Below are 23,761 nucleotides of genomic sequence, written 5' to 3' on the forward strand. Positions count from 1 at the left end.
CACGCGCCGCTCGCCATTGGCCGCCGCCGAGCTCCGCCCACCAGGGGCCCGCCCGCTGGCTGCCGAGCCGCGTCGCTCAAGGGGAGAAGCCCCGCCCACTCCCCTTTCAGCCCCGCCCCTCGCTGGCTGGCTGGCTGGCGGCCCCGCCTCCGGAATGCTTTTCTTAGGTTGGCGCCGCCCGCCCGCCTCGCGTTTGGCAGAGCCCACTCTGTGTTTTTGCACAGCCGCCTCTGCGCCTTTTCTCGCCCTCTTTTTTTACTGGATCGGCAAGAAGAGGGAGGAAGAGGCCTGTGTGCGTAAGATGCCATGCATTGGAGAGGGAAAAAAATATTTATTTATTTGGGTTTAATTCTCCCCCACCCCAGTTTCTCTTGCGTGCTGTTGCTCTGTGTAGCCAATGAAGCTTGCACCACTTTGCAAAAAAAGGGGGGAAAGGCTCTAAGGCACCCGCTTTTTCCTGATATGCACAAGAAATGGGGCTCCTTTACTGCGATGCTCAGTTCCGTGCAATGCCCCTCCTTCGCCTCCCAGCTGTTTAAACGCAGTGTTTCCCAACCTTGGGCCTCCAGCTGTTTTTGAACTACAATTCCCATCATCCCTGACCATTGGTCTTGCTAGCTGGGGATGATGGGAGTTGTAGTCCAAAAACAGCTGGAGGCCCAAGGTTGGGAAACACTGGTTTACAGGGACTTTTGCACAAGTCCTATTGATCGATTTGCTTGCAGCTTCCAAGTGGATCCCTGGTCCCACGCCTGAGCTCTGCCTGCATTGACCTCCAAGGAGGCCCCATGGATTTCAAGGCGGCTTCCGATTTGATGTGCTTCAGAGGGGTGGTCGCCTCGGAGGGCTGGCTCTCTATTCTATAGGATCCCCTGTTGCTAAGGGGAGTTTGGAAAAAAAGGCTCTATTTAGGACAGCCAACAGAGGCTCCTCCCGCGTTGCTGTAGGGCATGGGGAGGCAAACTAAGGCCTGGGAGCCGGATCCGGCCCAGTCGCCTTCTAAATCTGGCCCCTGGACGGTCCAGGAATCAGCATGTTTTTACATGAGTCGAATGTGTCCTTTTATTTAAAATGCACCTCTGGGTTATTTGTGGGGCCTGCCTTGTGTTTTTACAAAAGTAGAATGTGTGCTTTTATTGAAAATGCATCTCTGGATTATTTGTGGGGCGTAGGAATTCATTCATTCCCCCCCCAAAAAAATATAGTCCGGCCCCCCGCAAGGTCTGAGGGTCAGGGGACCGGCTCCCTGCTGAAAAAGTTTGCTGACCCCTGCTGTAGGGCAATGATGCTCAAAGGCTGACGATCAATGGCTGCTTTCCCCCCCCTTTTGCAGTGGGACATTTTGGGTCCTTTCAGAACATGGCAGCACTCTGGCGCTGAGCATGAAGTCATCGGACTGGTTCGACTGGGATGCATTGGGAGCCAGCACAGAAGCCACTGGAATCCCAGGTTGCTTGGGAGGCAACGGTGCCACGTGAGCCCCCAAATATTTAGCAGAGGCAGGCAACTGGGACCTGCCAAATTCGCAACTGGGGGAGAGGCAAGCAGCTATCTGGAAGGCAACGGCTGCGCGTGGAGGTGAGTTGCTGTTTCTTTGGCACAGCGATGCTGTGAGTAACCCAATGTTGCTGAACGGTCGGAAGATTCAGGTCCTCGCTCAGAGTGTAGTGAAACTGTGGAACTTCCGACCTGAAACCGTTTTTGATTCCCAAACTGACCAAATGCTTTCTCTGCAAGGTCAAAGGAAAATGGAAAAGCCTCCCCATTGTCTTTTCCTTCACAAATCCTGTCTTAAGGGTATGTCTGTGTATGAATAGGGTGAGCCTGTGACCTGGCTCAGGAACTAAGTATTTGTCATTGCAAAAGACTGGCCAGGCTCCCCAGGGTATCCAATCAAGTGAGCATTAACCTGCCAGACAGAAGATAAACAATGCACTCAGATTTCTGCTGTAGACCGCCTTTTCTGTGATGTAGGTATGATGTATCTGGGGGTGGTCTTGGGTTTACACCCCTTCTGTGATGTATGTATGAAGTATGGAGGGGCGGTCTTGAGCTCCAGGGCAGGGAATTTAAAATATCAATAGAAGGGCGGGCACACCTTGGTTCTGGGTTCCTCCTCCTTTCCTGCGTGTGAGGGGAGCACCCTGTTGCAACAGATCAATACAGATCAGGCTTACTAGCTGCTTTGCTTCTCAATATTCTCTGGTTGGCCTCTGTTATTTTCTGCTACCAATAGGGAACCTACATAAGGACTCTATATGGGCTCTTGGATGCCCCATATGGGGAAAAGGGCAGATTTTTGTTTACAACAAAAGGAGGCAGGGATGGCCACTAACTAGGATGGCTTTAAAAAAGGATTGGTCAAATTCATGGAGGAGGAAAGGGCTACTAGCTCTGCTTCCATAGTCAGAGGCAGCAGTGTTTCTGAATACCAGTTGCTGAAACCACAAGAGGAGAGAGGGGTCTTGTGTTCGAATCCTGCTTGTGGGTTTCCCACAGGCATCTGGTTGGCCACTGTGAGAACAGGATGCTGGACTAGGTGGGCCACTGGCCTGATCCTGCAGGCTCGTCTTGTGTTCTTGATGCTAAAAATAAAAAATATGCATTTGCACTTGGCTTTGTATTATTATTATTTTTTAAAAAATACAGTCATACCTCTTGTTACGTTTGCTTCAGGTTAAATCTTTTCAGGTTGCGTCCTGTGGCGACCTGGAAGTACCAGAAAGGGTTACTTCCGGGTTTCGCTGCTCGCGCATGTGCAGATGCGCAAAATGACCTTACGCACATGCGCAGAAGCGGCGAATTGTGACATGGTCATGTTGTGAACGGGTCTCCGGAACAGATCCCATTCGCAACCAGAGGTACCACTGTATATTTTTACGCTTTCCGTTTTACATACCATAACAGCAAAAAAGAAACAAAATACAGATATCATATTCGCTTTGACTTCCCTTCCCTTCTTTTGCGGATCTTTGTTTACATTTTCATTCTGCATCTTATCACTGACTCCAGTTCTTACAAATCCTTAATCAGTCCATGGTTCAGATTTTTGCTACAAGTCTTCTGTCAAACCTGCTAATAAGTGTAGTTGTTTGCAATAATTTTTCAATTACATGTTATACTTTCCCCCATTCTTTGCTGAAGTTTGATTCTTCCTGGCTCCTGAATCTTCCTGTGAGTTTTGCCAATTCAGCATAGCTCATTCGTTTTAACTGCCGCTCCTCTCTGGTCAGAACTGAATTTTCTTTCCATCTCCAGGACAGCATTATTCAGGCAGCTGTGGTCACATACATGAACAATTTCTCCTGGTCTTTTGGGATCTCCACACCTAAAATTCCTAAAACGAAAGCTTCTGGTTTATTAGAAAAGGTCATTTTCAACATTCCTCCCCAACTTATTATGTATCATTTCCCAGAAAGATTTTATCACTTTACATGACCACCACTTGTGATAAAAGGTGCCTTCTTTCTCTTTACATTTTAAGCATATATTATAATTTAGCTAATTTACAAGGCGTTAAATACCAAAGGTACATAATTTTCATATAGTGTAGCATGTTGTAAATTTCAGATCTGCAGTCCATAATCTCTCCCACGCTGCTAACTCAATATTATAACCAAAATCCTCGCCCAGTTTATCTTCACTGATTTGACCTGCTCATCTTCTGTTTGCCAATCCCATAGAATTTTATACATTTTAGAAATTAATTTCTTTTTATTTTCCAACACCTATCTTTCGAATCGGGAGGTTTTATATAAAAAACCTTTCTTTTTATCCAGCTTAAATACTTTGTTAAGCTGGTGATACTGCAGCCAACCGGTTATTAGTCCTCTTATTTCTTCATATTGCCTTAATCTTAAATCTTGATCTACCTCTTTTTTCATAATTCTTTATAAGTTACCCAGTCATTCCTCATATTTATTTTTTTCACCAATTTTGCTTCAAGTGGAGAAAGCCACCACTGTATCTTTTGTTCTAATATTTTTTAAAATATTTATGCCACACCTCATATGCCAATTTCCTTTGTTACGGAAAAATCTAGGTGCGAGGCTGCTCAGTCACCCAGCTCGTCGGGCAGAGCCCACTGGTCCCTGCGGAATAAAAGAAGGAGTCCAGCCACCAACCGGAGCAAATAGCTGTAGACCAAAGTTTATTGCGCAACAGGTTCAAAGAGGAATTTTGAACTCTGAGGATGGGGTGACCAGGACTTTTTAAACTTTCCCACCATATCCCAGAATACAGTTCGTATGGCATCATTGCTACATCACTGACATGTCACAAAAGGGGAGAGGTAGACAGGGGTTACGCGGGTGGCTCTGTGGGTTAAACCACAGAGCCTAGGGCTTGCAAATCAGAAGGTCGGTGGTTCGAATCCCCGTGACGGGGTGAGCTCCCATTGCTTGGTCCTTGTTCCTGCCAACCTAGCAGTTTGAAAGCACGTCAAAGTGCAAGTAGATAAATAGGTACCGCTCCGGTGGGAAGGTAAAAGGCGTTTCCCTGCTCTGCTTTGGTTCGCCAGAAGCGGCTTAGTCATTCTGGCCACATGACCAGGAAGCTGTACGCTGGCTCCCTTGGCCAATAAAGCGAGATGAGCGCCGCAACCCCAGAGTCGGCCACGACTGGACCTAATGGTCCCTTTACCTTTTGGACAGGGGTTACACTTGTTTTACCTTGGCAAACATTTCCAGACAATGTTACAGATAGGTAGCCGTGTTGGTCTGCCATAGTCAAAACAAAAAAAATTCCTTCCAGTAGCACCTTAAAGACCAACTAAGTTAGTTCTTGGTATGAGCTTTCGTGTGCATGCATGTATATCTTTCGTGTGCATGTGTATCTGAAGAAGTGTGCATGCACACGAAAGCTCATACCAAGAACTAACTTAGTTGGTCTTTAAGGTGCTACTGGAAGGAATTTTTTTTATTTCCAGACAAGTCCTTGGTACAAGATGAGCATAAGCAGACATGGCAGGGCAAGACCCAGGTATAAGATGAGCATAGGCAAACACCTCTGAAGTCCCACCGCCCAAAGTACAATAGAACTTCCTTTGCATGTCTGGCCCCTTGGCAAGTTTGGTGATGGGATTAGGCTTTCCTTGGCCAACAATCAGCTCAGCAATTGTCCCCTCTGGGCACTTCCTGGGGTAGGAGATGTGTATAGTATACATGTCCTCACGCTTGGGGGTTTTTCCAAGACCAAAAAGTGTTGAAATGGAGGAAACTGTCAAAGGAGTTGATTTTATGTGATTTTTAAAGCTAGGTAACTTCCCTGAGCTGTCAAGTCAAAAGGATACATTTATGCATAACATTTGTAACATTGAACAACTTTAAAGATGTGCCCCCCCCCCCGTAATTTCCACAACACCTTATAACATGGTTAAAGAAAGCTTTATGAACTTTAACTTTGTCATACGCCAAATACGCATGCCAACCAAATCTATTATCATGTCCTTCCAGATCTAATATATAACCATTTTCTAACAATATCCATTCTTTTAGCCAACACTTGGCCAGGTAGGTTAAAGGTAGAGTCCTAAGCACGTGTCCGAGAAAGGAAGTAACTAAATTGTGCACTGGGATCAGTGGAGTTTATTTCAGATGAACATGCTCAAGATTGGGGACAGGGGATCAATGAAAAGTTTCATACTGATTGCCACTGGAATGAGATGCCGAAAGCATTGAACTTCCTACAAAAAAGATATTTGGTGTTCAGGTTAGATGTCTTTATTTATATGCTACGTAAAATAAATGCAACATAATTCATCAGAAATAAAACATCCCCCCCTCCCAGCTTACAAGACAATATTATGTAAGTTTCCAAATATGGCTCCCTGATCTCTTCCACAGAAACATTTGTCTGTCTCCATCTGTCAAAACTTATTCAAATACAGTCATACTTCGTGTTGCGTCTGTTTCATGTTGCGTCTTTTTGCCTTATGTCCCGCGGCAACTCAGAAGTACCGGAACAGGTTACTCTCGGGTTTCGCTGCTTGTGCATGCGCAGAAGCGCTAAATCATGCTTCGCGCCTAGCTGTCAACTTTCAGATTTGAAAATAAGGGATCAGGAGCCTCACCTGACCCAGGGACAGTCTACGGGATATCTAACAATCTGGGATAGCAGCGGGAAGCAGCTCTGGAATAAGGGAATTTCCCGCAAAACAAAGGAAAGGTTGACAGCTGTGGCTTCGCAGCGCTTTGAGTTGCGGGCATTTCACGTTATGGACGGGCCTCTGGAACAGATCCTGTCCGTAACACAAGGTATTGTTGTTGAGTCATTTAGTCGTGTCCGACTCTTCGTGACCCCCTGGACCAGAGCACGCCAGGCCCTCCTGTCTTCCACTGCCTCCCGCAGTTCGGTCAAACTCATGCTGGTAGCTTCGAGAACACTGTCCCACCATCTCATCCTCTGTCATCCCCTTCTCCTTGTGCCCTCCATCTTTCCCAACATCAGGGTCTTTTCCAGGGAGTCTTCTCTTCTCATGAGGTGGCCAAAGTCTTGGAGCCTCAGCTTCAGGATCTGTCCTTCCAGTGAGCACTCAGGGCTGATTTCCTTCAGAATGGAGAGGTTTGATCTTCTTGCAGTCCATGGGACTCTGAAGAGTCTCCTCCAGCACCAGAATTCAAAAGCATCCATTCTTCAGCAAGCAGCCTTCTTGATGGTTCAGCTCTCACTTCCATACATCACTACTGGGAAAACCATAGCTTTTACTATACGGACCTTTGTCGACAAGGTGATGTCTCTGCTTTTTAAGATGCTGTCTAGGTTTGTCATTGCTTTTTTCCCATGAAGCAGGCGCCTTTTAATTTCGTGGCTGCTGTCATCATCTGCAGTGACCATGGAGCCCAAGAAAGTAAAATCTCTCACTGCCTCCATTTCTTCCCCTTCTATTTGCCAGGAGGTGATGGGACCAGTGGCCATGATCTTCGTTTTTTTGATGTTGAGCTTCAGACCATATTTTGCGCTCTCCTCTTTCACCCTCATTAAAAGGTTCTTTAATTTCTCCTCACTTTCTGCCATCAAGGTTGTGTCATCTGTTTATCTGAGGTTGTTGATATTTCTTCCGGCAGTCTTAATTCCGGTTTGGGATTACCACTGTACAAAGTCATTGCAAGGTGTTAACTTTGCAGATTTTCCCCATCTAAGCAACAAGAGCGGCTCTCTTGTTTAATATCTTGTCTAAAGTCTCAAAGAAGGCCAGTGATAAATCCTATTTCATACCATTCATTGTGGTGCAATTAATCCTCCAGAAGCTATACAACGAAAGTGCCAGGCACACCTCTGGGAAAAGGGAGTTTCGCAGCTTAGGGGCCACCACAATGAAGGTCCTGTCCTTGGACACAGACACAGCAGGTCATAGGTTCAGTCAACTGGTTAATTTTTAACATCGGCCGTGGTTACCAAAATTTTAGGTGCCTTCAGCGGATGGAGGAAAACGTTGGGAAATGGGCAGCATGGAAAAGAAGAGAATAATAACCCTCTTTCAAGCAAGCAGTGTAGCAAGTTCATTTAAGTATGAAGAAAACCACACTCCTGAATTGACAGATTTGTTTGCCAAGAAGCCCGTAATCTTATCAGCAGATAAGTGCACAGGGCTGGATCCCCCACCCTCTGACAAGGTGTTGAAAAATTCCCCAGGATTCCCTGATAGCCTGGTTAGGGGAGCGTGAGCAGCCTGAACCTTCTGCTCCACAGCTGCCTGTCTGTTGAAATTGGGTGGCAAAAGGAGTATAGTGGCACCTGTGGTTGTGAACGGGATCCGTTCTGGAGTCCTGTTCACAACATGAGCAGAACGCAGTCTTCACGGGTAATGATTCGCCGCGTCTGTGCATGCGCATGGCTGGGGAAATCCAGCCAGATGGGCGGGGTACAAATAAATTATTATTATTATTATTATTATTATTATTATTATTTTGCATGTCTGCGCATGCACGTGGTTGAGTAAACCCAGCCAGATGGGCGGGGTACAAATTATTATTATTATTATTATTATTTTTCACGTCTGTACATGCGCGAGCGGCAAGACCCGGAAGTAACCCTTTCTGGTACTTCCAGGTTGCCGCAGGACGCAACCTGAAAAAACGTATCATGAAGCAAACGCAACACGAGGTGTGACTGTACCAGTGAATGCCGCAAACTTGGAATTTCGGCAGTGATGCAGTGATGCAGTTGGAGGGGCCCTCCAAAGGTCATCTAACCCAGCCCCCTGCACTGCAGGAATCACAGCTAGATAATCTCTGGCAGATGATCTTACAACCTCTGCATAAAAACCTTCAGCGAAGGAGAGTCCATCACCTCCCGAGGGAATCTGTTTCACTGTTGAACGCCTCTTGCCTTCAGAAAGTTCTTCCTGATGTTTAGTCAGAATCTCCTTTGTTGTCATCTGACGCCATTGGTTTGGTGTCCTGCCTTCTGGAGCAGCAGGAAATAACCTGGCACCATCTTCTATACAGCAACCCTTCAGATATTTGAATATGGCTCTCGTGTCTTTTCCAGGCTAAACGTACCCAACTCCCTCAACCGTTCTTTTCGTTCTTGGGAAATCTCCTTTTGTCTTCCTTTGCGAAAAGTTTCACCAGTGACATAAACGAAAATCTGCACTCAGGGCAGTTCACAGAATAAAATACAAGATAAGAACACAAGTAAATATGTAAAACAAAACAGCAAAACAGTAACGCGCGCCCACCCCCCCCTTTCCCATAGACTCATTTAAAAGGAACCTTTTTGCCTCTAGTTTAAAAATATGTAATGAAGGCGCCAGATAAACCTCCACAAGGAGAGCATCCCACAGACGGGGAGCCACTGCGGAGAAGGCCCCGTTCTTGTGTTGTCACCCTCTGGACCTCATCTGGAGAGGGCGCCTGAAGACTGGCCTCAGATGATGAGCGCAGGGTCCAGATGAGTTGCGTTCCTTTCTGCTGAATTAAAAAGTTTTGCAGCCTTTCCCCCGTAGGGGAGTTGCTGCAAGCTCCTTGATCATTACGGTTGCCTTTTTCTGAACCTTGTTAGCTCTCCAGATCTGGCGCTCTGTTTAATCAATGGTTGTAACTATTTTTCTCCCCAAGGTCTGGGCTCCCTGCGCCAGCTGTAAACCACCGAAGTCATGCCATGGCCAAAAAGGAATGGGTGCGCAACCCCTTTCTCTCTCCTCTTCTTATGGGCTACCTACATGTCTGCAACAAGGCAGGCAGAGGACATGGTGGCCTTGGAACAGCTCAGCAGCTTGCAACCATCCAAAGCGTCTTTGGTTTATTTTCGGAGGGACAGTGAGTATTTTTCCCCATCTGCGTTTTTATTCTTTCTTCAAAATAATATTTATTACTTTTAAAAGGAAAAAAGACAGAAGAGAAAAAACAAAAGAGAGAGGGGGGGAAAAGACAATACAATACAATATATAAACAATACAAAACACAACCTAAACCCATTAAACTAAACTAAACCAAACCCACTCCCTAACCCTAACCCTAAATAAAACAAAACAAAAACTATTTAAAAAAAAATACATCCCCCCTTTTCGATACTCTTTCTCTATTGTCTATCATATTATAAATAACATTTTTTTTTAAACCTTATGTTAACATTAAAACTAAAATACTTATATATGCTTAACTCCTTATAACATTTCTGCTAAATCCATAAAATATCAATCCACCATTTTTCTATCACTCATTAATTTTGCGATATTTCTATATATAAACTTTAAATTTTCCAATCTTCTTCCATCAACTCCCATCTGCGTTTTTTATTGCATTTGGTTAGTAGGGTTGCTTTGCTGCTGTAATTTAATGGATTTGTATCGCACCTTTCTCCCAAGCCGGGATTCAAGGCGGCTTGCAACATTTAAAAACTATGTTATAAAATACAAAGTAATAAAAAGAAACGTATTAAAAACAGTAGCTGAAAATCAGAACCAGCAATTAAAATCCAGTTTGCCCTGACAGCAACCCAGTGATCAGCCTCATGTGCACTTTAGTTTCTAAAAGGCCTGTCTGAGCAGGAAAGTCTTAGCCTGAAAGAGGCAGCCAGTCTAACTTCTCTTGGGAGAGAATTTCACAACATATGAGCTCTGGGAGTGAGGTTTGGAAGAGAGGTTCTTCCTGGGTTATTTGTGGGGCATAGGAATTTGTGCAATTTTTTTTCCCCAAAATATATTTCGGCCCTCCACAAGGTCTGAGGGACAGTCGACCGGCCCTCTGCTGAAAAAGTTTGCTGACCCCTGTAATATACCTATTAAATGTGGAAACATGGACTTAGCAGATGGGCAATGAAAGCAGATCAAGTTTGGGAGCCTTGATAGTTGCAACTACAAGGCCTTGATGGTTGTAAGTAAAGGTAAAGGTACCCCTGCCCGTACGGGCCAGTCTTGACAGACTCTGGGGTTGTGCGCCCATCTCACTCAAGAGGCCAGGGGCCAGCGCTGTCCGGAGACACTTCCGGGTCACGTGGCCAGCGTGACATCGCTGCTCTGGCAAGCCAGAGCCGCACATGGAAACGCCGTTTACCTTCCCGCTGGTAAGCGGTCCCTATTTATCTACTTGCACCCGGAGGTGCTTTCGAACTGCTAGGTTGGCAGGCGCTGGGACCGAGCAGCGGGAGCGCACCCCGCCGCAGGGATTCGAACCGCCGACCTTTCGATTGGCAAGCCCTAGGCGCTGAGGCTTTAACCCACAGCGCCACCTGCGTCCCCTACTTGAAGTACAACTTGATGGTTGTACTACAAGGCAAAACCACCTTGTGACTGGGTAAATCTCACTGCCCTTTTTCCATTAGTGCGAGGATTTCAGATTCAGTTATAATTTCTTGTGGCGAGTGCTGCCTTTTGACTCCTGCTTTTGCATTTAATTTACATTTGGTCGGGGAGCTGGTGGCAGCCCCCACCCCTCGCTGCACCAGAAAGCCCCGTGAAGCCCTGCGCACATTAAACAGCGTCCCAGAAATGTTTTAGCAATAATCGCAATTGTTTTTGTGAAGCAGAGCAGGCGCTTGTTTATCTTCCAGCTTCTCCATCTGCTGAGATGTTCCTGGAACAGCTGGAGAAATCCACAGAAGCGCTCCGAGATTATGGGATTTCAGTCCTCAAGGTACAAGGAAGTGTCATCCCGCCCCCCCCCCCGCCTGGTAAACAACCAAGGAAGTCTTTCCATTTATTTCAAGCCCCTAGAATGACTAACTGGTATCTTTCTTGTTGCAAATGTTCCGTGGGGCTATGTGGTCATAGGTTGCCCGCAGATTCCTGGCAACAGTTTTTCTCTGTTGCTCCAAACAAGAAATGGATCTAGAAAGCTGTTTTATGCAAGTTAGAGCATTTATCTTCCTGGCTCACCCTTGCATAGTTCAGCCTTCATCAACTATTGGTGAGGGGGGGTGGTCTTTGTTCCATTGTTGTTTTTATTACACATTTTGTGTCTTTGATCTTGTGTTTTTATGCTGTGGATTGCCCTGAGATCTACGGATGAAGGGTGGTATGCAAAGTTGGTTGTTGTTGTTATTATTATTATTAATAATAATAATAATAATAATAATAATTTGTGCTAAAATTGTTTTAATGGGGGATGGGGTTTTGACTTGGGCGGGTGTTGTTTTCTATGGAGGTGGGGTTGTTTTAAATTGTTTTTAAATGTTATATGTCGATTTGGATTTTTGTGGGGCAGGAAATTTTTTTAGGGGCTTTTTCTTGGGGAGTGTATATTTTATTCGTTTGCTTACATTAGTATTGCGAATTGTTTTGATTATTTTTATTACGTATTTTGTGCTGTGACTTTGTGTTGTGAACCACTCTGAGACCTACAGGTATAGGGTGGTGGTATAATAATAATAATAATAATAATAATGATGATGATGATGTTGTGTGAACAATGACAAGCACATAGCCAGGAGCATAGCATTGTCTTTCAGACACCTACCGGAGGGAGAAGCAAGGGGGCCCGTCCTTACATTCTGTACAGTTGAATTTGCTCTTAAGAGCCACCTGTTTGTGATGCTTACCGTATTTTTTGCTCTATAAGATGCACTTTTCCCCTCCTAAAAAGTAAGGGGAAATGTGTGTGCATCTTATGGAGCGAATGCAGGCGGGAGGCTCTGCTCAGCGCTCCCTTTAAAGAGCTGTGTGGAGCATGTGTGCGGCTCTTGGGGGCTTTTCCCCGAGGAGGGAGAAGGGCTGTTCCTGTCCCTCTTCAGGGAAAAGCCCCCAAGAGGGAACCCCCCGCACACACGCTCCGCACACTCTTTAAAGGGAGCGCGGCTCTTGGGGGAGCCTTCATCCCGCTGCCCTGAAGAGGCTTCGCCTGGCTATCCCAGAAGCCAGTTCCCTCTTGCTGTTCTGGCTTTTCGGTTTCAGAATATTTTTTTTCTTGTTTTCCTCCTCCAAAAACTAGGTGTGTCTTATAGTCTGGTGCGTCTTACAGAGTGAACAATACGGTATTTATCATTCTGTCCAGATAATAAGAGTTAATATAAGCTCGTAAGTGCAAGTGTATTCCAGACATTTTTGCCTAAGTTATTTCAGCGAAGACCTGAGCATGCCTGACTTCTTCCCCACAGGTCAACTGTCACAGCGGAAAAGCATCCAGTTACTGCAGAGATGACAGCTCAGAGGGGAAAGCATACCTGTTCAGGTGAGTGGTTGATCTGAGTGCAAATGAGTAAGAATGATGGCTCTGCATATTGATATAGATTTGGGGAGGGACCCCCCTTAGACCCTAGAAGTTAATAAATGGTAGGATTTTGATTATTTGAGATGTGGATGAAAGTACAAGCTGCAGAACTGTGCCAGACAAGGAATCCCTAGGCTACCTTCTACAAACCGCCCTGGCTGGCCTAGCAAAGAACAGATCTGTTCACATGACAAAGGGCGTTGGTGATGGACCATCTGAGAGGAATCCTTTGGCAGACAGCTGTTGCCAAGGTGATGGGGTGTGTGAAGGGACAGGAGAAGAGAGTTTTTAGTAGGGCGTTCTGAGAAGAAGAAGGGGAGAGAAGAAAGGCTGGGATCCATCTTGGGCAGGCTGGCTGAAGGCTGGCTGCACTGCTGCGGATGCCAAGACGCTGTTGCTGTAAGATATGGACTCCATGCATACTGAAGGTGTAAATTGGAGAATAAATCACATTTCTTAAAGCTATGACAGTCTCTGCCGTGTCTCAGTTCTCCAAAGGAATACAGACCCTGGGTGATCACCCCCCCCCCGGATTTTGCCATTGCTCAGCAGAGAGTTGGGGCGGCACCCAACTTTTGTAACAAAAATATTTTAAAGAGTCCAGAATTGAGGTAATGGACCCCAGGGTGCCTTATAAATCAAGCATTGCTGGGCCTTGTTTTCTTTTCGTTTTCCAGTGTATTTGTTGTTCAAATTCGGCTCGAGCAAATTTTTTACGCTGAAAGCAGTTTGAGAACCTCTGACTTTGGCTGTATCAGGCCCAGAGCCTAGGACTTGCTGGTCAGAAGGTCGGCGGTTTGAATCCCCGTGACGGGGTGAGCTCCCGTTGCTCGGTTCCAGCTCCTGCCAACCTAGCAGTTCGAAAGCACGTCAAAGTGCAAGTAGATAAATAGGTACCGCTCCGGTGGGAAGGTAAACAGCGTTTCCGTGCGCTGCTCTGGTTCGCCAGAAGCGGCTTAGTCATGCTGGCCACATGACCCAGAAGCTGTATGCCGGCTCCCTCGGCCAATAAAGCGAGATGAGCGCCGCAACCCCAGAGTCGGCCACGACAGGACCTAATGGTCAGGGGTCCATTTACCTTTAAGTTATTAAGGAGGGACGCAGGTGGCGCTGTGGGTTAAACCACAGAGCTTAGGACTTGCCGATCAGAAGGTCGGCGGTTTGAATACCCACGACGGGGTGAGCTCCCATTGCTCGGTCCCTGCTCCTGCCTACCTAGCAGTTTGAAATCATGTCACAGTGCAAGTAGATAAATAGGTACCGCTCTGGCGGGAAGGTAAATGGCGTTTCCGTGCGCTGCTCTGGTTCGCCAGAAGCGGCTTAGCTGTATGCCTGCTCCCTCGGCCAATAAAGCGAGATGAGTGCCGCACAACCCCAGGGTCGGTCACAACTGGACCCAATGGTCAGGGGTCCCTTTACCTTTACCTTTATCTCCCTCTCACGTTCTTCTCCCTACTTCCAGGGGACACACGCTGCTTCGTGAGCTCCCCACGGACGCCTTGTTCAGTGTGGATGCCATTGTGGCCAACGTGCTCTTGTGAGTCCTTTCGACATCTGTTTGATTGGCGTCTGTTCCTTTGCAGCCACCTGCCTGCGTTTTGTGTGGAAAGAGGGTTGTGACAGCAGATTTGTTCTGAGTCAGTGACAGCTGCGCGTGGGGGAACTGGAGGTGACCGACTTGTAGAATCAGAGAACTGTAGAATTGGAAGGGAACCTCAGGGATTCTCTAGTCTAACTCCCAGCAAATCAGGACTGAAAGCTGACAGGTGGTCATCCGACCTCTGTTCAAAATCCTCCAAGCCCACCATCTCCCGAGGGAGTCCGTCCCACTGTCCAACAACACTTCCTCTTGGAAAGTTCTTCGTAATATTTTATTTTATTTTATTTTTTTGCATAACACTTTTATTCTGCTTTCACCACAACGGGGAAGGTGAAAAGAGCATGTCAGGATAAGCCTTCTGCTCCTCCCTCGGCAGAGAACATCAGTCTTTCACATTCTGTCTGCATCTTCATCTGCTATTCCACATAGCACCACCACGTAATTAGGACCCAGCAGTCTTTATTAGGAGCGATGGCAGATGAGTATTCTACGGTAGCAATCCAGACATCTAAAGCAGCAGTTGGTTTCTGGAACTGGGTTGGGTCATAACACTAGACCCCCACCCATGAATTCCATGCGCGCGGGTGGCTCAATAAAAGCTAGCCAATCAGAGGCGTGAGTTGGCAGCAGCCCCATTGATTGGCATTTGTAAACCGCCAAGGCCAACCCTAAAAGGTTGCCAATTAGGTATACCAGGCCCTGCAGGAACTTCCGGCTTGAACTCTCAAGTAATTTGAAGGTGGCAGAGATGGACATGAGTGCTTGGATGGGCCTCCAGGCCATCATACAGACCATCATAGTGGGGAAGATGGAGATTGTGTTGCCTGCCATGTACATGATAAATAAGTTCATAGGGATTTGCTTCAGAGGGCCCAGAGCGATATCCCAGCAGCGCTTTTCTACTAGGATGCGATCCGTTTCCTGGACACTTGTGTCTGGCACCTGCTTGTCTGAGTAGCCGATGGGATAGAGGGTGTCTCCCTGGCCACCACTCCGATCACTCTGGCCTCTGCTCCCACTGCCTGGACCACTCAACTCAATGGCCCATTTGAAACGCCGTCCACGGTTGGTAACTAGCCCCCCAGGGGTGCTCATCGCTGCCTTTGACGTCCTCGCTGCCTCTTCGGAAACGCTCTCGCCCCGCTGCCTCTATGGCCCCGGCCGCTTCCTCAGTTCTTCGTAATATTTAGTCGCAATCTCCTTCCTTGTCATTTGAACCCATTGATTTGGGTTCCCGCCTCCGGAACAGCGGAAAACAAGCTTGCTCTGTCTTCCATTGGCCCAAAGCTCTGTGGCAGGGCACCTGGTCCCAGGGCCGGATTTAGGTTTGATGAGGCCCTCAGCTACTGAAGGTAATGGGTCTCTTTCAGTGTCCAGCTGCCCTTTGTCAACAACAAATGGTCGCTTTTTTTGTTTTGAATATTTTCTATAAGGTAATTGATGGACCTGATAGGTATCTCAAGTCATTTGCACATGTTGCCCTGCAAACAGTGCATGCAGAATGTAGGCACCCTATACAGAGGTACCTCGGGTTACATACGCTTCAGGTTATATACGCTTCAGGTTACAGATTCCGCTAACCCAGAAATAGTACCTTGGGTTAAGAACTTTGCTTCAGAATGAGAACAGAAATCGTGTGGTGGCAGCGGGAGGCCCCATTAACTAAAGTGGTGCTTCAGGTTAAGAACAGTTTCAGGTTAAGAACGGACATCCAGAACGAATTAAGTACGTAACCAGAGGTACTACTGTATATAGAAAGGAGCAAACCAGTGATATTTGAGGGAGCAGGCTAGCAGGCGGGGCCCATGACGTACCTCATAGGAGCCTACACAACACAAAACACTGTTTCTATATGTAGGTTATATTTCAATTGTTTTTTATCTTATACAGTGGTACCTTGGGTTACATACGCTTCAGGTTACAGTCTCCGCTAACCCAGAAATAGTACCTCGGGTTAAGAACTTTGCTTCAGGATGAGAACAGAAATCGTGCTCCGGCGGTGCGGCAGCAGCAGGAGGCCCCATTAGCTAAAGTGGTGCTTCAGGTTAAGAACAGTTTCAGGTTAAGAACAGACCTCCAGAACGAATTAAGTTCTTAACCTGAAGTACCACTGTATTTTGGAAATGTACATCCAGTTTTGTTTCTCCTTTAAATTTTTTGCCCCCCCCCCCCCCCTGAGAGTGGGGCCCTGAGCTATAGCTTGTTTAGCTTATACGTAAATCCGGCACAGCCTAGTCCACATTCCCACCATGCATTTAAAGCACTATGAAACCACTTTTAAGCAGTCCTGGTTTCCCCAAAAGAATTCTGGGAGCTGTAGTTTGATAATTCCCAGAGTTCCCTGCGAAGCAGGATTGATTGTTGAGCCACTTTCCTCAGCCCCTCTCACCCCAGCTGCCTCAAATCAGTGACCCTCAGGCCCACGGGACAAATACAACCAAAACCTGCCCTCCCTCATCTTCCTCGAGTGTTTATGGCCTGGCTGTAACGTGTCCTAGAAGTCTGATAATTGATTTTGCTCACCCGGATAGAGAATAGAGAGCAGTGTGTGCATGCAGAAAATAATTTCTGCACAAAGGTAAAAAGTAGGTTGTTTTGCTCCGCCCACCTTTGCCTCTGGCCACCGCTGGAATGTGGCCCTCGGGGGCTTGCCAAGAAGCAGATGTGGCCCTCGATTTGAAAAAGCTTCCCTGGTTTACACATCGCTCGCTGTGTCTCCTTCCCAGCGCTCTCCTCTTCAACGAAGTGAAATACGTCGCCACTGTGGCAGACCTCCAGAAGCTGGAAGACTCTCTGAAGGGCCACTGGGACCTGGTCTTTGCCTATGTGCAGGCTGTTGGGACAGCAGGTAATAAATTGGGCAACTTTGCTCGGCCGTGGAGGGTTCCCTTGTCTGTTTCCTCCCTCCAGCTCCAAAGTTTGTGGAATCAGCTGCTGCAGAGCCTTGCTTTTGGTTATAAAGGCAGTGGTTGAACCGCTTTGAGCCAAAGGAGGATGGTCTGGGATATCTGAAAGGCCGTATTTGTCCCCTACGATCCTGCCTGGGCTCTGAGATCTTCAGGGAAGGCCCCTCTCTCAGTCTTTCCACCCTCCTGGAGGAGCCAAGAGAGGGCCTTCTCGGTGGTGGCTCCTTCCAGCCAACTTTGGAACTCCCCAGAGAAGCCAGACTGGCTCCCCACCACTTGTTGTCCTCCCGCAGGCAGGTGAAGACTGTTTTATTCCGACAGGCCTTGGCGGAAACCACTTGAAGCATCTCAATTGCTTTTCTTTGCTTTGCTCGTTGCAAACAGCTCAAAGTCTTGAAATTTTGATAATAAACCTGATTTGCAATGGGGGTTGAAGAATTTTGAATGCAGCTGTAAATACGAGTCCCTAAGTGCAAATGTCTTTCTCTTAGAGCACAGAGCATTGATGGAGGCTGCTTTCGTCTACGACTCTCTCAAGTTTGCCTTAACCACTGAAGTGATGGTTTTGAGGAGCATTCGGTATGCATTTGACACATACACACACAAAGGGAGGCTGTGTAGCAGGGTAGGCAACCTAAGGCCGTGGGCCGGATGTGGCCCAATCGCCTTCTCAATCTGGCCCACGGACGGTCCGGGAATCAGCATGTTTTTACATGAGTAGAATGTGTGCTTTTATTTAAAATGCATTTCTGTGTTATTTGTGGGGCATAGGAATTCGTTCATTTTTCTTTCTTCCAAAATATAGTCCACCGCCCCCCACAAGGTCTGAGTGACAGTGAACCGGCCCCCTGCTGAAAAAGTTTGCTGACCCCTGGGTGTTCCTTTTGCATCAGTAAATTGGGTGCACTCTTCCCACCTTAGATCAAATCTATGCTTCCAGGTGCCATAAGAAAGCGGCAGAGATAGCGCAGGATAGTGCGCACCCCGGAAATGATCTCTTTCAGCTTCTGGTTTCTGGAAGAAGGTATAGGGTTATAAAGACTAGGACTAGCCGCCTGAGAAACAGTTTCTACGCAAATGCAATTCTGGTTCTAAACGCAGCATAAGGGGTATAGTGGATTTTAAAATGGGGTTTCAGAGTTCTTAGGGGTTTTTGAATGTTTTATGTAGTATTTCAGTTTCATTGTTCTGAATGGAACAATGACAATACTGGGGTGCCTCGCAAGACAAAAAGAATCCGTTCCGCGAGTCTCTTCGTCTTGCGGATTTTTCGTCTTGCGAAGCAAGCCCATTAGCGGATTAGCGGATTAGCATTATTAGCAGTTTAGGGGCTTAGCGGATCAGTTGATAAGCGGCTTAGCGGATCAGCTGTTTAGCGGCTTAGCGGATCAGCTGTTAAGCGGCTTAGCGGATCAGCTGATAAGCAGCTTAGCGGCTTAGAAAAAGGGGGGGGAGGAAAAAAAACCCGCAGGAACTCGCAAGACATTTTCGTCTTGCGAAGCAAGCCCATAGGAAATTCGTTTTGCGAAGCACCTCCAAAACGGAAAACCCTTTCGTCTAGCGGGTTTTCTGTCTTGCGAGGCATTCGTCTTGCGGGGCACCACTGTAAAGATATTGTATATTGTATCGTATATCGTATTCTGGGTCCAGTTTGGTGTTTTTGCAAAGGTGGACAAATGCTACCTGGCTGTGTTTCTGGGCATGTCTGCATTTAGGAATGCAAGCTCACGGGAGGCCAGGCCGGATCCTGTACTGATGCTCTTGTCTCTCCCTCCTGCAGCAGCGGAGAGCCAGACGTGCCAAGCTCAAAGCTCTTTTTCTGCCACTGCAAAGTGGCCACAGATCTGGACCAGCCGTGCCGGAGGACTCTGATGGGACAGCCTCTGACCACCCTGAACATCCACAGGTTCCTGAAGCTGATGGCGGAGCCCCTCGTGGTATGGTTGTGGGCGGCCTCCTTCCCACCTTCACCCTCACTCACTTATCCTGAGCTTTCTTCAAAGGCCTATTGGATTATAGAATCATAGAGCTGCAAAGGGACACCCGAGGGTCATCTAGTCCAGCCCCGTGCAATGCAGGGATCTCAGCTCAAGCATCCATGACAGATGGCCAACCATCCTCTGCTTAAAAAGGAGACATGGGAAGCAGCTGTCTATCCTTGCCAAGTCCCCCCGCCCCCAGCATCCTCTCCGAAAAATGTTGGATTGGGACCCGGGAGGCCAGAGTTCAAATCCCCCGCTTCGCTACGAAGCTCCTATGTTCAGAATCATGAGGACTACAAACTTGTTTATTTATTTTCAAATAATCTAGTCTTTTATTTATTTCAGCAATTCCCAACCTGCCACCCGGTATATATCCATTTATAAGGAAACATAGCAAAATATAATAACAGGTGCCAAATGAAGCAAAAGAAAAGTAAGGCGAGTACAGTGGTACTTCGGGTTACAGACGCTTCAGGTTACATACGCTTCAGGTTACAGACTCCACTAACCCAGAAATAGTACCTTGGGTTAAGAACTTTGCTTCAGGATAAGAGCAGAAATTGCACGGTGGCAGCTGGAGGCCCCATTAGCTAAAGTGGTGCTTCAGGTTAAGAACAGTTTCAGGTTAAGAACGGACCTCCAGAATGAATTAAGTTCTTAATCCAAGGTACCACTGTATCTGGGACTAAGCATATAGGAACAGGTTTCCACACCAAAATCAAACACATTAAATTCCTATCGCAGAGTTCCAGAGAAGATAAATGGGTTTGCATTCTCCTGTACCTTATGACTCCATGACGTTATGAAAAGGCTCCGTTTCCCAGTGAAGGCATGACCTTGCAGTGGCGTAGCGTGGGTTGTCAGCACCCGGGGCAAGGCAAGTAATTTGCGCCCCCTAACCTGAGGCAAAGCAAGTAATTTGCGCCCCCTAACCTGCTGCCGCTGCCAGCTTCTTCTTGCTGCTGCCTGGGCTGGGGTATTTACGGTAAGGTAGCCACGGCGGCGGCGGCGGGTCCGTGTCAGGTGATCTGAGGCGAGTTGCCGCTGGCGCTGCCGCCCAAACGACGCCGCTTGCCCGGAGGAGGAGGGCAGAGAGGCGAGGAAAATGCAACATGGCCCAGCAGGTGCAGCAGCGGCGGCGGCGTGGGGCTGTGAGGAGGGGCTGCCTGGTGCGCCCTCCACGGCCCTGACGTGCGGCGAGCACTGAGAGCCTCTGCCTGCCGGACGCCTTCAGCCCAGATGCACGCACAGCTCGTCGGTTCCGCGAGACATGGGGCTCTGCTACAGCCTGCGCCCGAGGCTCTTCAGTGACTCCGGAGGCGGCGAGCGCGCCCCCCCCAGATGTTGCGCCCGGTGCGGCCGGCCCCCCCTGCACCCCCCACGCTACGCCACTGTGGCCTTGTTGTCTTTCCTCTCTGGTTCCCACCATCTAAGTAAGCTTAGCCATGCAACCAGGGAAGCTTACCTGGCGCCTTCACGAAGGAGCGTCTCCACCCCCATCGTCCAGCCCGGACACTGAGGTCCAGCTCCGAGAGCCTTCTGGCAGTTCCCTCATTGCGGGAAGTGAGGTTACAGGGAACCAGGCAGAGGGCCTTCTCGGTGGTGGCGCCCGCCCTGTGGAACTCCCTCAGATGTCAAGCAGATAGGGAACTACATTAACTTTTAGAAGACATCTGAAGGCAGCCCTGTATTAGGAAGTTTTTAATGTTTAATGTTCTGTTCTGTTTTCTTATATTCTGTTGGAAGCCGCCCATAGTGGCTGGGGCCACCCAGTCCAGGTGGGCAGGGTACATAAAGTAAATTATTATTAGTAATAGTAGTGGTAATATAAATTATTACTATTTTATCTGTAGGTGGCTGGCAAAAATGTTCCTCTTACCCCAGGCCTTTGGCTAATTGAGCAACCTGCCCTCTTAATCTGGAGTGTGCATGTGTTGTTGTTTTGTTTGTTTTTATGTTGTATATTTTTGCGTTGTGTATTATGTTGTGTATTTTTGTGTTTTGATATTGTCAACTGCCCTGTGATCCTCCAGTATAGAAATTTAATAAACAACAGCAACACATGCATACATACATACATACATACATACATACATACATATGTACAACGTCCCAGATTTTACAAATGATAATTTTGGCAGCAGTTAAGAGGCGTTGTCTGACTCCTCTGGCTTCTGTTAGTACAATTTTATTAACATATCTGAACAGTAAAAGTACAGCCAACTATTGCTTCAAAGAACTCAAATTTGCCACTGCATCTTTCTGTTTGTTTGCTTAAAGAAGGTAGATTTCCAGGGGACCACTGAGTACAGTATTACAGTGGTAAAAGGTAAAGGTAAAGGTACCCCTGCCCGTACGGGCCAGTCTTGACAGACTCTGGGGTTGTGCGCCCATCTCACTTAAGAGGCCGGGGGCCAGCGCTGTCCGGAGACACTTCCGGGTCACGTGGCCAGCGTGACATCGCTGCTCTGGCCAGAGCCAGAGCCGCACATGGAAACGCCGTTTACCTTCCCGCTGGTAAGCGGTCCCTATTTATCTACTTGCACCCGGAGGTGCTTTCGAACTGCTAGGTTGGCAGGCGCTGGGACCGAGCAGCGGGAGCGCACCCCGCCGCAGGGATTCGAACCGCCGACCTTTCGATCGGCAAGCCCTAGGCGCTGAGGCTTTAACCCACAGCGCCACCTGCGTCCTCAGTGGTACCTCGGGTTAAGTACTTAATTCGTTCCGGAGGTCCGTTCTTGACCTGAAACTGTTCTTAACCTGAAGCACCACTTTAGCTAATGGGGCCTCCTGCTGCTGCTGCGCCGCCGGAGCACGATTTCTGTTCTCAACCTGAAGCATAGTTCTTAACCTGAAGCACTATTTCTGGTTTAGCGGAGTCTGTAACCTGAAGTGTATGTAACCCGAGGTAACACTGTATTACTTCTTGGGGGGGGGGCAGGCAGTAGGCCAAATAAATTTGGGAATCTTTGGTGTATTTACCCTGAAATGCCCTCTCTCCTGCAGGCAGAGGCAACAGAAGACCCAGAAAAGGTTTCCACCATTCACCTCCAGCTGGGCCTCCCGCTGATCTTCATCCTGGCTCACGAGGAAACCTTGGAGGCAGATAAAGGAACTGCAGAGTTTGTGGCTTGGCAGCTGCTGGGCAAAGCTGGAGTCCTCTTCTTGTCAAGGTATTTGAGGACAAGAGGTATTTAAGGAGGGGAGCGATTTGGGGGAGGGGAGAAGAAGATGGATGGGTTTCTTTTTAACAATTTATAACCTAAGCGCCACCAATCATCCTGCAGAAGTTAATCGAAACAAGTCTGTCAAAAAAGGGGGGTAACAATAAAGTATGAAAGAGACAGTTTACTCGAAGTGAAAAAGAAAATCGTGTAAAGGATAAAGGTAAAGGTACCCCAGCCCGTACGGGCCAGTCTTGACAGACTCTGGGGTTGTGCGCCCATCTCACTTAAGAGGCCAGGGGCCAGCGCTGTCCGGAGACACTTCCGGGTCACGTGGCCAGCGTGACATCGCTGCTCTGGCGAGCCAGAGCCGCACACGGAAACGCCGTTTACCTTCCCGCTGGTAAGCGGTCCCTATTTATCTACTTGCACCTGGAGGTGCTTTCGAACTGCTAGGTTGGCAGGCGCTGGGACCGAGCAGCGGGAGCGCACCCCGCCGCAGGGATTCGAACCGCCGACCTTTCGATCAGCAAGTCCTAGGCGCTGAGGTTTTAACCCACAGCGCCACCTGCGTCCCTAAAAGGATATCCTGTAAAGGGAGTCAAACAGAGGGAAAGAAAAATGGAAATGTGGTATATTTGTATTTTGGGGGGGGGGTTGTTTGTTTTTGTTGTTGTTCTTTGTTATGTGTTGTTATGTTGTAAATAAATTCAGTTTAAAAAGGGGGGGGGAAGATGGGTGAATTTCTGAGATATCTTCTCACTGTGGGAGCTGACCATCCGCACAGACGCATGAGGGGCCGGTGCTGTGCACATCTACACAGAAGTAAGTCCTGCTGAGCAATGACAAACCTAGACAGCATCTTAAAAAGCAGAGACATCATCTTGCCAACAAAGGTCCGTATATGAAAAAATTCCTTCCAGTAGCACCTTAAAGACCAACTAAGTTAGTTCTAGGTATGAGCTTTCGTGTGCATGCACACTTCTTCAGATAGTGGCTACCTATCTGTAAAAGGTCCGTATAGTTAAAGCTATGGTTTTCCCAGTAGTGATGTATGGAAGTGAGAGATGGACCATCAAGAAGGCTGATCGCCAAAGAATTTATGCTTTTGAATTCTGGTGCTGGAGGAGACTCTTCAGAGTCCCATGGACTGCAAGAAGATCCAACCTCTCCATTCTGAAGGAAATCAGCCTTGAGTGCTCACTGAGAGGACAGATCCTGAAGCTGAGGCTCCAAGACTTTGGCCACCTCATGAGAAGAGAAGACTCCCTGGAAAAGACCCTGATGTTGGGAAAGATGGAGGGCACAAGGAGAAGGGGACGACAGAGGACGAGATGGTGGGACAGTGTTCTCGAAGCTAGTAACATGAGTCTGACCAAACTGCAGGAGGCAGTGGAAGACAGGGGGGCCTGGTGTGCTCTGGTCCAGGGGGTTACGAAGAGTCGGACACGACTAAACAACT

At 47.7% G+C, this 23,761-nt stretch overlaps 1 protein-coding gene and 1 pseudogene across 4 annotated transcripts in view; one reads left to right on the plus strand and one right to left on the minus strand.

Annotated features, from left to right (window-relative positions):
- TXNDC16 (thioredoxin domain containing 16) overlaps positions 1-23,761 on the plus strand; it is a 48,210-nt gene that overhangs the window by 578 nt on the left and 23,871 nt on the right. For 2 of the 3 annotated variants that reach the window (XM_079988646.1, XM_079988644.1), the window contains exons 1-10: positions 207-292; positions 1,334-1,578; positions 9,060-9,260; positions 10,993-11,075; positions 12,535-12,608; positions 14,110-14,184; positions 16,974-17,095; positions 17,645-17,732; positions 18,934-19,090; positions 22,142-22,308. In XM_079988646.1, the coding sequence (XP_079844772.1) occupies positions 9,098-9,260; positions 10,993-11,075; positions 12,535-12,608; positions 14,110-14,184; positions 16,974-17,095; positions 17,645-17,732; positions 18,934-19,090; positions 22,142-22,308 (929 nt within the window). In that variant the 5' untranslated portion in view covers positions 207-292; positions 1,334-1,578; positions 9,060-9,097. Of the gene's footprint in view, positions 1-206; positions 293-1,333; positions 1,579-9,059; positions 9,261-10,992; positions 11,076-12,534; positions 12,609-14,109; positions 14,185-16,973; positions 17,096-17,644; positions 17,733-18,933; positions 19,091-22,141; positions 22,309-23,761 lie in introns of those variants that run through there. The other variant, XM_079988645.1, reaches the window with a different exon arrangement.
- Positions 14,523-15,428, minus strand: LOC307208593 (ER membrane protein complex subunit 4 pseudogene; annotated as a pseudogene). Its single transcript has one exon. The product of its transcript is annotated as an ER membrane protein complex subunit 4 pseudogene (transcript).

This window comes from Podarcis cretensis (genome assembly GCF_951804945.1).
Source record: "Podarcis cretensis genome assembly, chromosome: 1".
NCBI lineage: Eukaryota > Metazoa > Chordata > Lepidosauria > Squamata > Lacertidae > Podarcis > Podarcis cretensis.